This window comes from Chiloscyllium plagiosum, chromosome 1 (assembly GCF_004010195.1).
Source record: "Chiloscyllium plagiosum isolate BGI_BamShark_2017 chromosome 1, ASM401019v2, whole genome shotgun sequence".
In the NCBI taxonomy this organism is placed as follows: Eukaryota; Metazoa; Chordata; class Chondrichthyes; order Orectolobiformes; family Hemiscylliidae; genus Chiloscyllium; species Chiloscyllium plagiosum.
The window spans coordinates 113,097,893-113,113,719 of NC_057710.1; the positions used below are offsets into that span (position 1 = coordinate 113,097,893).

Genomic DNA, 15,827 nt, shown 5'->3' on the forward strand with positions numbered 1-15,827 from the left:
GACGAATGAACACTATGCATGTCTAATCACTTTGAGTGGACATCCATAATGACTAAAAACATAGAGCCCATGAAAGGATCTACGTAGTCAACGTGTAACTGAGTCCACAGTTTACCTGGGCATTCCCATGAATGGGAGAGAGCTGTACCTCTTTTATCCTTGTTTGCACTCAACAGCATGGCTATGTCTGCATCCAATCCTGGCCACCAGACATAACTTCTTACCAACATCATCTTCAATTTGGAAATGCTTGGGTGACCTTAATGGAGTTTGGCCAGTATTTGGCAGCAACCTTTACTTGGGACAATCACTCTTGCTCCCCATTAGTAATATGCCATCCTTTTATGGTAACCTGGTTTGTCCAGGTCCAGAAAGGTTTCAATTCTGATTGTGGTGGTCCTTTTATTTCTTCCCTCCCGTCCCCACCCCTCCCCACCCCCCAATCACCATCAGCAATTTCAGGTATGAAAGGACTGGATCCTATTGCGTTTACAGTCTGATATTGTCAGTGAGTTGTAGAGTCTCAATGTCTGGCTATCTTGTCAATATCATATTGTTTGTGGGAACTTGCTGTGTACAATTTAGTAAATGCCTCATTGATTGCTGAGTGATGTTCTGTGTGGTGTCTGTGAAAGGTGGTGTAGAGATGCAAAAATGGCTTTCTTTACTCTTCAGAAATGCTCAGGATCACCAGGTGGCCGGAACCCCCAGCTACAGCATGACTATTCACAATTCAAAATTAGGTGGAAAAACTAATTTAGTGAAAGCAAAAGATAAATGTTGTGAACAGAATGTGTGTGATCTGTACAAAATTTTCAATAATATGTAAAGTCTGAACATCCTCAGGGAGAATGGAGGGAAGAGCACTGCTACTGATCTCCGTGTATCTGAGAAAGTGGTAAAATAAGTTAAGTTCTTAGTATTGATTACATTCAGAAACCTCTTCTGGAAAGATTGCATGTGGGAATTAGATGACGATAAGATCAGAATTGGCTAAGATATGCCAGCAACAATGCAGTTGTATCACTCTTGTCTTGGTTCATATGAAGAACAGCAATTTGGTTAAGGTACTGGGACTGGCGTTCATGTTGTCAACTGTACAAGTCAGTCAAGAAAACCAGCTCTGTCAAAAAAAATTACAACAATCATCAAAAATTACACATGTGGATTAAGTGAAGGTTTTTGCAAATTACATCCAAGAATATTCCAGAAAATATTTTTAACTTTTCCATATGCACCTGTCTGATATCAATCTGATGGTTTGAATGTTAAAGACAACGTGATTGCATGCTAAAGTTTACATAGCATCTAATTTCAATTTGTTTGTGGAAACTAGCTAAACATAGCCAGAAATGTGACTGACTCTACAGAATAATTAAAATAGACCACTGGAAACTGGGTATGTTCTCAGTCTGGTCACTGCCCTGTTGAATGAGCAGCCTAACTTTAAGAAAAGTTAAAGTTCAAATAGACGGCAAAGCCTTATCTAAGAACATGTTAGGTTTATGAGGAATGGTTTATATATGTGCCTGTTAGACAGTAGTTTTATCAAAAGAGCATAAGAAAACAAAATAACAAAAACAGTTTCCCCACTATGCAGGTTCATGCTCTCGATTAAGGCAGAAAACCGTTTTACTCACTGCTCATTTGTCCAGATTCTTCTTAATTGACCTAAATCAATTAATTTGCTTTTAAAATGCTTCAGTGATTTAAGTAGCCTATTCCTTGATGATCTTTGTTTATATCAAAAGACAAGAGCTCAATCAACAGATACAAAACTGGAAAAATGCCTTGAAGTCTGGCAGCATTTATTGAGAACAGAAGTTAGTCAATGTGTAAGACGCAATGTGTCAGGGTTCCAACACCTAAAATATTAAGCGCTATCTATAATAGTTGCTGCCAAACTTTTTTTGTTTCAGATTTCCAACATCTGCAGTATGTTGTTTTGTATTCAGCAATATTTGAATGATTTTGTTTTCAGCTTGGAGTAAAGCTCTGATATTACAGAACAAACTTTACACTGAACTTACTAAAGACTAAAGTCTCATCTCCCAAATTGCTTGTGTGACACTCATTTGACAATTGTGGAATGAAAGCTTTAGGTGAGTATTTCCACCATAGAAGGCTCAATTTAAAAAAAAACTTCTTACCTGCATTGTGAATGTTACTGACAAGGCCAGCATTTCTTACCCATACTTAATTGCTTGTGAGAAGGTGACCCTGAACTGTGGTTGAACCCCTGCACTCCATGTGGCGTAGATACATTTCCAGTGCTGTTTGGAAGACAATTGCAAGTGGCTGGAGTTACCAACCATCTGTTCCCTTCACCTTTTTCAGGTGTCAGAGGTTTCTGATTTGCAATGTACTGTCAAAGGAATCTTAGCGATTTGCTGGAGTGCATCTTGTAGATAGTACACCTTGCTGCTTCTGGACTTAAGTGGTGGACGGAGTTAGTATTTAAGGTGATGATACTGTGCCCTTGCCATCCTTGGTGCTTCCTCCAAATTGCGTTCCAGCTTGTCCTTTCACAGGGTTGAAATTTAAATGCAATTAGCCAGGAATGAGGCATCTCCCTCATAAGGTAGATGGGAAGTATATATTTCTAACGCCGTGTAGCAGCCACAAAGATCTCCCAATACTAGGGAAGTGGCTCAGCTACGAATTTGCCCAGGGATGAGTTCTCAAATCTTGTCATCAGTCAAGGGAAAGGAATGTTGTAAGCAACCTTCAAGTGTCTAATATTCATCCCAGGGTCTGAGGTTGGTGTCCTTTCCACATCTGTGGAGGTCCTTTTTGGAGACCATTTTTTTCATGGGGAAAACAAATAGTTCATGAAAACCGAAAGACTTTTTGGACATAACACAAGCCCTGATCCTTGGGTGGCCATGGAAAGGGACGTGTCAATGGGATACAGAGCCAGATTAGTGTTTGTTTGTGGTGAGTTGGAGTTGTTGTTTTGCATGTAGTTATTGTAATGTTACCAATTGTTCATAACTAATTAAAGTGCTCAACCTATCGAACTATGAGCTAAACGCAGAATCTTCGAAGTCTAAGTACTATCTAATCTGGCTAATTTATTGGTGTAGCCCTTTCTCCAGATTGAATCTCAATGATGAACAATGCCCATTATCATTATTTACCACTTCTCATAACATTGAGGGCTGGTAGCAGGCCTGGGGTAGTCGTATCAATCTACGCTGGGTGTCCTTCCACTGTCAATGAGCAATGTAAAAACTCTGGAAAATGCACTCATGCAATGTTTCAAAATGAGCCAGAGACCGTGGTCTCTTACATACTCCTGCTGTTGTAATGTTGCTGTGTCTTTCTTTCTTCCCTTTAACTCTGATTTTTTTTTCAGATAGAGATGAAGAATGTGTGATTGAAATAAAATAGCCTTCAGTAACTTTCTGTCCATTCATTCTTGCACTCATTATGCTTTACTTACCACTCTGTGGCCCCTACCCAGTTGTCTACTTACCTCTGCATGCCTATTGTTGCACCTTTCCTCACTTAACCACATTGCAATGATGTTCCCCTTGCTCACCCTTACCACTTCATTCAATTTCAGCTGTTCTGCTCAAATTCCCTAAAGTAGTTGGTAAGAGACAAGAAACCACACTTCTATTCCGCTTGCTTCTGCTTTTCCCTGCCCTAGTCACACGTCTTCATATCTGCTTTGCTTAAAGAAGCCCTGTTTACATTCAGATACATTTTTTTTCAACAAAAATTAAATCAAATCACAATGTGCAAAGGAAGGGGCGTTCTCTCTATCACTGTTCAGTTCCTATGTCACACTATCTCATTATCTACTTGGCTTCATGGCTTCAAACCTCTTTTGCAAACAAACAAACAAACACAAACTAGCTATACTCTTAGTAAAAGGACAGGATATTCACAGGAGTTGTGATAGTATCTAGAAGTCACTGTCTGAAAGGGTGATAGAGGTGGGAACCATTGCAACATTTAAGAAATATTAAATGAACACTTTGAAATGTCATAGTACACAAGGCAATGAGCCTCATACGAGAAACTGGGACTAGAAAAAAATGGATGTATGATGACTGGCATTGACACTTATGGACCAGGCTAGACCCCCTCAATATATTCCAAGAAGGTAGCTGAGTCCCTAACTACTTATTTTAAAGGCAAATGTGAAGCTGGTCAAACCACTTGGCTTTGAGCAAAACAGAATTTATTTAAACACTACAGTTTAAACACGAACAAAAGGAAAATGAATTTAGAGTAACTTCACTATTTGAAAACCCAACCAACTCGATACTGCAACTTAACTAAGGAGCTGTTCCAATTCCTGTAACATCCGTAAACACAAAAGGTAAATTCTAAATCTGGTTCTTACAGGCCAGAGAGATTTCAGAGAGAGAAGTCAGTAAGGGATTACCTGCTGAAGCTTGGAACCTTTCTCTGGACTACAGCAGCTTCTGACTGTTAGAAGTAAATAAAATCTAGAAAAAAACGTGAACTGGGAGAACTGTCCACTCCCCTACCATTGTTAATCTGGGCTCTTTCCCAGGCATTTTGGCGGCTCTGCCTTTACGACCTCTTTTTAAAAAAAAAGACAAAATAACTTTATTAAAGGGGCAACATTGTCACAACGAAATGGGTTGAAATGTTTCATGCCATACTGTAATATCCCATGACTTTATGACTGCATATTCCCCTTAGACTTTGAGACATGACCACTCGGATGACGCACGCACGCACGTGTGCGCGCACACAGTTTGCTGAGAACGATATACAACTGTTTTTCAGAAAAATGTCCACCCTATTAACTGATTAAGACTGCCTGGCCCTGTGTATACTCTGTACTTCAAGGGAAGGCAGGCCTATAGGCAGTATTTAAGGTGTGGCTTAAAGAGCAAGGCAAAACAAAGAAGGCGTGCTGGGAGCATGTGTGTATACGCAAAGTGAGTGCTAAAAAGGCAAGCAAGCAGTCTGGTCCAGTCCATGAGTGGAGTACCTGTCCTGCATGCAATGTATCTTTGCAACAGTTTTCTGATGAGAGGTGCCAGTGTAATGCGAAGTACAACAATAATGTGCAGAAGTATGCTGTGGATCCAAGTTGTGCCATGATGTGGAAATGTTGGCATATGCCAGGTACCAGTATCGATGTTCATGGAGGTACATGTGGCATTGCCAATGGAATATGCCCTCATGTGTTAGTGCCAGATATCCAAGATGATGGTCTGAAGCAGCAGGGGTTGAGATGAGTCATCAGGTGTCTGCTCTGACTTTCATAGCAGGAAATCTCAGCTTCTAATTTCTGTGTGGTGGGTGAATGAATTGGGAATTCATATTGATGAGGCAAAGTTGATAAATGTGGGTGATAATAGGTGATAATCTGAATTAGTGGATGTCTTCCCTCGCACTAACCAGAATCTCATCTCCACACCTGGGACTTATTTGGAAATTTGACTTTTTGGTCTTTACACTGAGAAAGACTTTGCTTAATATCATGTGCACCCCTCTCTTGTCATAGCCCACATCATTTAGCACCAGCAAGGATTCTGCCCATGGATCCTTTTTGAAACCGAGCAGCTATGTCTCAGGTTGTGCACCTGTTGAAGCAATGCTTTTGAGTTCTAAAACTTTAGAAAACTTGATAAAGGTTGAGGGTGTGGGGGAGGTGGGGGGAGTGCATGAGAGAGCGTACACAAGTGAGAGTGTGCAATAGTAGTGGGAGGGAAAGATTGACACAGCTGAAGACAGAAAAGGGAGATGAAGATTTTCTATATTCATGGTCAGTTAGTGGTAGGACAACTGGAATAATGTTGAATAAAAGAGAGAGATACTGTCAGTGTTTCATTTTGCATTCATCAGGACAGCATCGGAAACACATTGTTAGAGACATAAAAATTAGAGCAGGAATAGGCCATTCAGCACATTGATCTTGCTGCACCATCCATTATGATGATGGCTGATCATTGAGCTCAACATCCAATTCTCACTTTCTTAAGAGAGGCTATAAGCAGCAGCCTGGGAACTATGGACCTATGAGTCTGACCTCATTGGTGGATAAATTGTTGGAGGTGATTTGGAAAGATGAGACTTACATTTATAGAGGCAAGGAATGATTAGGGAGAGTCAGCATGGTTTTGTTTGAGGGAAGTCATACTTCACAAGCTTCATTAAGTTTTTTGAGGGAGTAACCAAAAGGATTGATGATGACCGAGCAGTAGATGTGTTTACTTGGTCTTTAGTAAAGACTTTGATAAGATTTCACATAGTAGACTAATTAATGAAGTTAGATCATACGGGATTAGGGTGAGCTTGCCAATTGGATACAAAATTGGGTTGCTATTACGGTATGTGTCCCTCGTCTAAAGGGAAAAGCTTTTTCCTGTTGTTAGGATTAATATTAATAATAATGCATACCAACTTATCTATGACCCTCAATTTTGAGTAGTGTTCAGTCAAGTCCAGGGAAACTCCTTTCACTCTGGTGGTCTCACTGGAGTAAGTCAAGGACAGCCATCAATGTCAGCCTAGGAGCTTGGACATGGTCAGGGGGACCAGTACCTCTGCAGACGAAGAAGTAGACCATGGTCAGCCTCGATATTAGTGCACCCAGCCTAGGAAGACAATCAGGAAGCTTCACAGAAATGGTTGTACAATCATGTGTCTGGTTTCTCATCATTCAGCAAAGTCATTCATGGGGTTGGTAGATCAATTCCAATAGCAATTTCTCTGCTCACCAGGTCCTTTTTTTCCTTTTTCCTTTTTCCTTTTTTTTTTCTTTGCAGCAGGTTTTCTATTACACCCCAACTTTTAACTACTTACTCTACCGAGCCATACCTGGAGAATGAAGGTAACACAAAGGGAGACATGTTGTGGCTAGGGAACGGGGTGCAGCAGGCCAAGTCATGGGGACTGAGGCCTGGAGCAGAGTGAGTCGCGGGGGCTGAGGCCACATGTGGAAGCAGAGTGGCTTCGTATTCTGAAGCCCAGCGGGCATGGACTCACATTAGAAAAGGACTAGAACTGGTATACTTAGACAATATATATTCTCATTCTGAACTTTTAAACTCTGTATTCCCACACAAATCTATTTTCTTTTTACTACTTCAATTCTGTGACCACACTTGAAGTACCCTGTACCTAAGATAGCGTCGAGAGGTGATATTACAAACTTTTACAGCACTCATTCAAGTGAACTTGACAATAAAGGCTATTCCATTCTATTCTGTGCTATGGTGAGACCTGGGGGTCCATAAAAGGGTCATAAAACATCAAGGAGGGTAGGTTCATTGGGGGCCACTGTTATGAGAGGGCAGCTGGGAATCTCCATTTTGGGGGTTTGATTCTGAATGCTGGGATGTAAAGGGAATTACAATACTGAATGGGGGCATTCCATAAAGAAGTGGGGAGATATGATCTAATATGGGACAAAGGGATCATGAGGAGGGGGTTATCAACTATTAGCAGCACCCTGGCTTCCATGGGTGAGGTATTTATTTAATATGCCTGGCGTTTAGTGGGGGACTATGGCAATTTGGCCAAATAAAGACATTGACTGACAGATTTGGTGGGGACATGGGAAGTTCAAACTCAATGATGTTGACTGTGAGGATAATCAGGATATGAATGTGAGGGAGGATCTTCAATTTTGAGCAATGTGAGGCCATTCAAAGGGTAACATCGCTGCACAGATACTCATATACACTGAAACAGAAACATAGCTGCGATTCACACACTTGGCGAACATTAGCCTGCTGAGTGTGGTTCTGATCCTTGCCCCAAACTCCCCTGACCATATCATGCAATGTAATAAGGTATTCAATGCCTGTGAGACAGTGGCTCTGTTTGCCAACCTGGAGCATGGTTAGCAATCACCTGCCATTTATCCATAACCTACACGTGGTGCAGGAGCTGCTTACTTCACACCTTAAAACATCATGGAGTACTAAGTGAAAAGTGGGTATGTGTTTCCACAAGGGGAAACATGTTTAGATGGACGTCTCATCCACGTCACATACATGTCTTCAGAATGTCGTCTTTCTTTTTCTCTCACTATGTCATTGTATTTCAGGCTTCTGCAGCCTGTTCTACAGAAGTGGTTGGCCCTCATGCTTTAGTCAGATGAACCCAAGGGCATTTGTGCCCAGAGAGTCTAGCTATGTTGAGTGTGCCCTGCCCAGAGGCACCTCTGATTCACACAGGACTGAGGGTGTCAGGAAGGGTGAAGGTGGAAGGTTTGGCCACCTACATCCCAGATTATCCTGAGAGGAGACTTAGGGAGGGGGGGATGGTCTCTGTGTGGTTCCTCCTTCATCTGGTGCCTACTGGCCTCATCCTGTCACCTTGAGGACAGGGCACCTGACGTGAGGTTAAGATCTCTCACTCTGCTGCCATGTGGTTGGTGTTGAACACCAATGGCTAGGATGTGGAGGTGCCGATGTTGGACTGAGGTGGACAAAGTTTAAAAATCACACCATACCAGGCTGTAGTCCAACAGGTTTATTCAGAAGTCCTAGCTTTCGGAGTGCTGCTTCATCAGGTAGCTGTGGACCTATGATTCTGCCCCCCAGTTACTGATGAAGGAGCAAATTTCTAAAAGCTAGTCCTTCTAGATAAACCTGTCAGACTGTAGCCTGGTGTTGTGTGATTTTAAAGCAATGACTAGGGATTTGCTCATATCCAGCAGACTGAGGATGCTGGACTTGCCTCTGGGCTCTCCATTGTACTTCACAGCCAATCAATGGAGACAGACAGGCAATCACATGCTTGAGAGCAGCAGGGTCCTAGCCAGGTTGTTGCAGTCCTGCAATATTTGTCAGATTGCACAGGGCCCCTGACAAACATGCCTTCTATTCCTGTGTCATGCATTTGTATAAAGTCCCAATTTGTCAACACCATGAGGTTCTCTCCTGTATGTGGCTGACCAAGTGCAGAGACTTGGCACCCCACCAGTCAGGCTCTGATTGAGATGAAAGTGTGTGGCACACAAATGTTAATGTTGGTACAAGTGGAGCATAGTTAGGTGTCCTGAGTGAGTGAGGGTAGGTAAGAGGTGCGTTTGGACAATTGTGTGAGAAAATTCACTTGGCCTAATGGTGAGAAGCCCTCCATGGATCTTGATGAAAATGGCACTTAGCCAAACTATGGGAAGATTCAGTCCTCAGTATGAACTTTACATCCACAGGAATTTGAACGTTTTCTGTGTTGTGTTCCAAGCTGATTAGAAGAAGTTATGGGAAAGTTTGCTATTAATGATAGAATAGTACTCAGAATCCCTACAGTGTGGAAACAGGCCATTGGCCCAACTCGTCCACAAGGACCCTCAGAGTATTCCACCCAGACTCATTCCCCTACCCTGTTGCATTTTTATATTTTCTCTGACTAATGCTCCTAACCTAGAGGTCCCTGAACACCATGGTCAATTTAGCATGGCCAATTCACCTGACCTGCACATCTTTGGACTGTGGGAGGAAACCAGAGCACCCAGAGGAAACCCATGCAAACCCGGGGAGAATGTGCAAACACAACACAGATAGTTGCCCGAGGATAGAATCTAACCTGGGTCCCTGACACTGTGAGGCAGCAGTACTAACCACTGAGCCACCTCACTGCCAAACTGACAAATAGCCCCATACTGAGTAATGCTGGAACATTTAGGTGTGCTGCACATGCTCAGATCGAACAATGTCAACCTAAGCAACTGATACTGCTACAGGCAAGACTAAAGCAAGGTTTTGTGAGAGGCTGTGACTTTTTAAGTGTCAGACAAAAGATATTACAGTGGATAACTTCAGCTTCTTGCAAACGGAGTCATTTTTCAGATGAAATGTTAATCTGAGGTCACATAATAATCTTCTTCAGCTTCATATTTACCTGTAGAAGAACCTTTCAGTTTTTCCTCTGAAAAGAAAAATAGAAATTTATCGTGGTCAACTTCCTCCTCCAACTAACATCGCCAAAAAACATAGGTTGCTTGGTCATTTTTTTTTGTGAGACCTTGCTTTGTATAAATTTGCCATTGTAATTTTCTACACAAAAACAATAGTTTGTTTGTAACGTGCTCTGCATTATTCTCAAGCCATAACAAGGTGCCCCCTGAATGTATGCTCCTCCACCCATTATAATGGAAGCTTATTGTGTACTCATACATTTCTTGAAGAGAGCTGTCAAAGCCCTACACCATCTGAAACAAATCTGTTTTGCTTTTACTAGGGCTGCTTCTGTAATTGAACACTTGGCGATAAAATTGCAGACAGTGCGAGTTGAGATATTGCTGGCCGACACGCTGGTGTTTTCCACTCCAGTGGGCAGATAATTTAAGGCTAAAAGCCTGCAGCTTTATCACCTGTACTCCCTTTGAGCTGACAGTGCCCAGACACACAATCAGCTCTGTAAACTACATCATGTCGTACTGGAGTGAACTCAAACTTGAGATGTGATTTGTGCTCGAGGAAACTTTTTTTTTCAAACTGTCAGAGTTACACAACTAAATTGGAGTTCACTCAGGATTCACAGTTATGGATTTTCCTTAACCATCTGTTATCATTCAACAACAGAATTCCAACCAGCCAACACTTTGGATCATTTCAAGCAACCCAGCATCAGAACCTTGGGTTCCACTTTTCAGCTTTTGACAGTAGCACATGCGCAACATAATTTCAGATCTCTGCTGCCATGTTATTTTGAACCACTAAGCATGTTTTCTTCTATGTTCTTCATAGGTCATCTATGCACTAAATGCCAAAAGTGATGAGCATGAAGTTTCCCTCCAAGCTGTTAAGGAAGCTCACCAGGAGGAGATCCAGCACATCATCGCTGAAACACGAGGGAAGATCTTGCAGTACAAAAGCAGAATGGGAGAAGAGATGGACTTGCGGCATCAAATTCAAACCCTTGAAGACAGCCTGCAGAAGCACAAGAAATGCAAGGAAGAAGTGTTGGCGGACTTTGAGATGTACAAGCAGCAGGTGGTCGAGCGCGAAAAGAATATGGAGAGAGAACATACAGAAAAGATAATGGCATTGTCCAAGGAGATGCTTGACATAAAGAAGGAATTTGAGAGCAATCTCCAACACTTCATGGATGTTCAACACCGATTAGAACAAGATAAACAGTCAGCAATAACTGAGATGGTGAAAGTAAACCAAGAGTCTGAAAACCTTCAAGAAAAATGCAAAACATTAAAGGGCTGTTTTGATGAAAAAATAAAATTAGAAGCAAAGCACAAAGTGGAAATTCAAAATTTGAATCAAGAGTTAGAAATCCTAAAACTTGAGAAAAAGAGGTTAACTACAGACTTTGAGAAAAAGGTGAATAAGCTACAAGCCTCACATCAAAAGGAACTGGAAACGTTGAAAAAAGCATTACAGCTCTCAGTGACCGAGACACTGAAACAATGGCAAATAGAACAAAAAAAGAATCTTCAAGCTCAAGAAGCAGCCTTACAACTAAAGTTGAAAAAATTGGAGAGTGACATGGAAGTCAAGTGTCAAATGATGAATGAGTTCAAAAACCAAAGTCACAAATTACAGGAATTGCTTAACAATGCACAGGTCAGAATTCAGGTAAGAATGTTAGTTGAAGTGTTTCAGCTGTGTACAACATCTATAGCAGTATTCATTTGGCCAATGGTAAATAATAATACATTTTATGTCGTGAAGATTGATACCTGTGTCATGGAATGAGATTATTGCCACACCATCAATGTATTAAAACATATTCTGTGGATGATTTTGGGCCAGTTTCTTTATGACCGTTTGTGCAGTCCATCTCTTTGTGATCAGGAAGATTCTGATGGTCATCACATTACCCTGTAGGTGGCACGAAGAGAAAATCTGAAAAGGGTTTTCCAAAAACAGTTGATAAGGTTCCACAACACAAAATAAGAGCATATGGTTTGGTGGGTAACATAATAGCATGGAGAGGGGATTGGTTAGTGAACAAGAAGCAGTGAGTCCAGATAGTAGTTGTAGCTGGTAGTTGTAACTATTGAAGACCCGGGGAACCCCCGTGCAAGTGCTGTTTTATATTCACAACTTGTATTTGATCCCTGCATCAAGTCATTCATATATGTCGCTAAGTCTGATGACACTACACTCTGAGCATAACTTGTGAAGAGGACAAAAGGATTTTTGTAAAGGGATATGGATAGGTTAAGGAAGTGGACACAAATTTAGTTGGTGGAAGATAGTGTTGGAAAACATAGACGTGTCCATTTTATCTGCGTGAATAGAAAAGCAGTATAATATTTAAATGGTGAGAGACTATAGAACTCTGCTACAGAGGGTTCTGGGTATCCTGGTGTATAAATCACAAAATGTTAGCGTGCTGGTGAAGCAAATGATTAGAAAGACAAATGGAACCTTGTCATTTATTGCAAGGGGAACGGAGTACGGTGTTTGTGAGGTGGGGGGAATGCTTTGCACCTGGGTATTGGTGAGACCATATCCAGTGTATGGTATACAAAACTGTTTAAGAAAGGACATAATAACATTAAAAGTAGTTAGAAGAAGATTCACTGAATTGAGTCCCAGGAAGAATGGGTTGTCTTATTCAAAAAGATTGGACAGATGAGCCTGTATTCATTAGAGTTTTGAAGAATGGGAAGTGATCTTTTTGAAACATAACACACTTGGAAGGTGCTGACAGGATGTTTCACAATGTGGGAGGGATTTGACCTAGCAGACAAAGTTTAAAAATAAGTGCTGTCCCATTTGAGATGGAGATGTAGCGAATACAGTAGCACCTCGACATACGAACAAACCCGTTCACGAACAAATCTGATTACGAACAGGATTGTACGTAAAATTTTGCTTCGACATACGTACGAAATTCAAGGTACGGACGAAGGTACCAATGCAAAAAGCCCGTGTGCGACCACGTGGTTTCATTGCTCTGCTTTGCTACGCGCTTGTTGAACGCAAAAGCTCTCGGGGCCCCGCGTGATCTCATTCAGTTTGTCTTTGGCATGTGCGCTGTGAACAGCATTCGTTGCTACGTCCAAGCATTCTTACGCTATCCGAACAATGGGAAAAATTGATTCAGTTCGCAAACTTTTCGAACCGGGTCCCGGAATGGATTAAGTTCGTAAGTCGAGGGGCTACTGTATATTTTCTTTCAGAGGGTAGTTAATCTGTGGTATTCTCTTCAAAGGAGTGCATGGAGAATCCTTTAGAAGTTTTTTGGTAATCAAGAATCCAGCTCCGCCATGGAAGTCAAATGGAGTAGATGATGAAACAGAAAAAGAGTTGAGGTCACCATCAGATCAGCTTTGGACTCTAGGAACTGAGTGCTCATATCTTGTCCCTAATTTACATGTTGTATGTATAAATAGTGTTTGAAAGATGAGTACAGTCACTTATTCTACAAAAAATCTCAGCTTAACATTGTGTAAACCTTCATAATATATTGCCAAATAAATATTTAAATATATAGGGAAGGAAAAATGCATAGACTCAAAAACAACTAACTATGGTAATTATACTAGGGCTGGTCAATTTCCAGAATGTTGGTATTCTTCCAATAACAAGACCTTTCTCTACATCTTAGGATTTGGAAAAACAGCTTCAAAAGGCAGAGAAGAAATTGACGACATCAAATCTAAAACTACAAAAGATGGAAGATGAAGCTGAGCTCTTGAGGGAGAGACTATTAGTGCAGGAAGCTGAAATACTGCATAAAACCGGTAGGATTACGTTGTCAGTTACACTCCGAGCACATCAAGAAGTTGGTGGCGTGACACCATGGACTTTAAGCCATTCCCCCACCAAGAACTTTGAAAGCAGGAAGGCATATTAAATCCAAGGGCTGGACTAGCCATCATGTACTTGCCTACTCCTGCCCTTGCCATTAATTTTACCAACAGCAAAGGTAACATAAAGTGGCCTGCCTTTTAATGGGCCAGCTGACCACTTTAACTAGTGGTGAGAAAGGCCTATACCAAGTCCGGCAGTTCTCCCACTTCAGGAGGTTCATGGGCAGGGAGCAGTGGTCACCATGGGTACTGCACTTGGGGTGGTGATGGGTCACAATTAAGTGTTTGCAGTTCAGCCTGGGGGCACGGAGGAGGTTAATGAAGGGGTTTACAAACTGGGGGAAGGGATATTCCTGGGTGGGGATGACTGGCAAGTAGGACTAATAATGAGGCTTGTGCCCAGTTAAGCAATGAACATGCTGATTAAATCCAGGAAGGTCAGAAAGTAAGTTGTGAGGCGATAACAAAGTATACAAGTCGATAAGGAGAGTGCTCAAACATTTAATATGTAAGAAAGTGGAAGGTTGGTGACTTTGGTAAGAAGACTAGAAAACCCCATGTTTATATGTGGACAGGTGTATAAATAAAGAGAACAAGTAAGCTGCTCCACCTCTTGAGCCTGCCCTGCCATTCAATATGATCATGGCTGAACTGTTTGTGTTTTGAATTCCACATTCCCATCTATTCCCAATAATGTTTGATTTCCATTGACTTAGCAAAACTCTATCTGCTTTAAAAATATTCAACAACCTGGGCTGCAATGTCCTACAACTGTCAAAGAAACAATTTATCCTCCACTCTCTCCTATAATGGTGATGAATAATTTTAAAACCGTGCACTTTTCTAAACTCCATTGCAAAAGAGCACAGCTTGTGGAACCTTTCCCTGTAAGGCAACCTGCTGATTTTATACATCAATGTAGTAGATCCCCTCCTGAAGTGGAGAGACCAAAACTGTGCATGTTGCCCGACATGTGCTATCACCACTGCTCTGAAACTGAAACATAACATCCTTTTGTGTTCAATTCATGAGGAATTGAAGGATAACATTCCATTAGCTGCCTTCATTTAAAGCAAATACAGCATATTCTGGAAATCCAAAATGAAATCAAAATGCTGGAGAAACTAGCAGGTCTGGCAGCATCTATGGAAAAAGAAACAGAGTTAATGTTTGCCTGATATGACTTCTTCAGAACTGAGTTTTCTCCTTTTAGATAATCACCTACTTTTTGTTCTTTCTGTTAGACTGAACAATTTCACACTTTTTCCACAATAAACTCTATCTGCCAGATTTAATTCACTCAAGCTACCTCCATCTGTCTGCAACCTTATGTCATCTTCACAACATACCTCCCTGCCTATCTTAGTATCATCAACAAATGTAACTACCATGCCTCCACTCCACCCAACTAAACTGTTGGTGGAAATTACAAAATAAAAGTTTAACACCAGCACAGACCCCAATGGGGGTCCCAGTTGCCAATCAGAAAAAGACTGATTAATGCTTGCTTTCCGCAGCTCCATCTGTTTGCTTCATACGGCTTCCTAGTTGATTATAATCTCACCAAGTTCTTCTCACTGTTCCACCTCTTGATTTATTGCTATTGCTGGAATGTTTTTATATCCTCTATAGCGATTTCAGCAGCAAACTATTTGTGCATTTCAACCATTATCCCTATTAACTCCACATTCTCACACTGTAAAAAGCCAACACTCAGTTTACTTATCTTTTTCCTTTTTAAATACTTACAAGCTGTTGTAATCCATTTTTACATTCATAGCTAGCTTTCTCTCCTATTCCAATTACTTCATCCTGATTAACCTTTTAGTCATTCCCTGTCATTCTTTATATTTTGACTAATCACCTGAGCCTGCCTTTCATCTTGATGCAAATATGTGCTTTTCCCATAAGTTTGATGGCTTCCTGAGCTACTTTAGTTAACCACAAATGATAGGTCCTCACCTTAGAAATTTTCATTATATAGGAAGATACTTATTCTGAAATACATTTTAAAATTTTTGCTTCTGCTCTATTGATGATTTTCTAGCCTGGCATCCAAGTTCTCTTCAGTGGCTCAGCTATCATACTGACATAGTCA

At 41.2% G+C, this 15,827-nt stretch overlaps 1 protein-coding gene across 5 annotated transcripts in view; it reads left to right on the forward strand.

The window, feature by feature from the left end:
• LOC122551785 (protein FAM184B-like) overlaps positions 1-15,827 on the forward strand; it is a 192,328-nt gene that overhangs the window by 110,643 nt on the left and 65,858 nt on the right. For all 5 annotated transcript variants that reach the window (XM_043694275.1, XM_043694259.1, XM_043694284.1 and 2 more), the window contains exons 2-3: positions 10,698-11,540; positions 13,525-13,660. In XM_043694275.1, the coding sequence (XP_043550210.1) occupies positions 10,698-11,540; positions 13,525-13,660 (979 nt within the window). The remainder of the gene's footprint in view (positions 1-10,697; positions 11,541-13,524; positions 13,661-15,827) is intronic.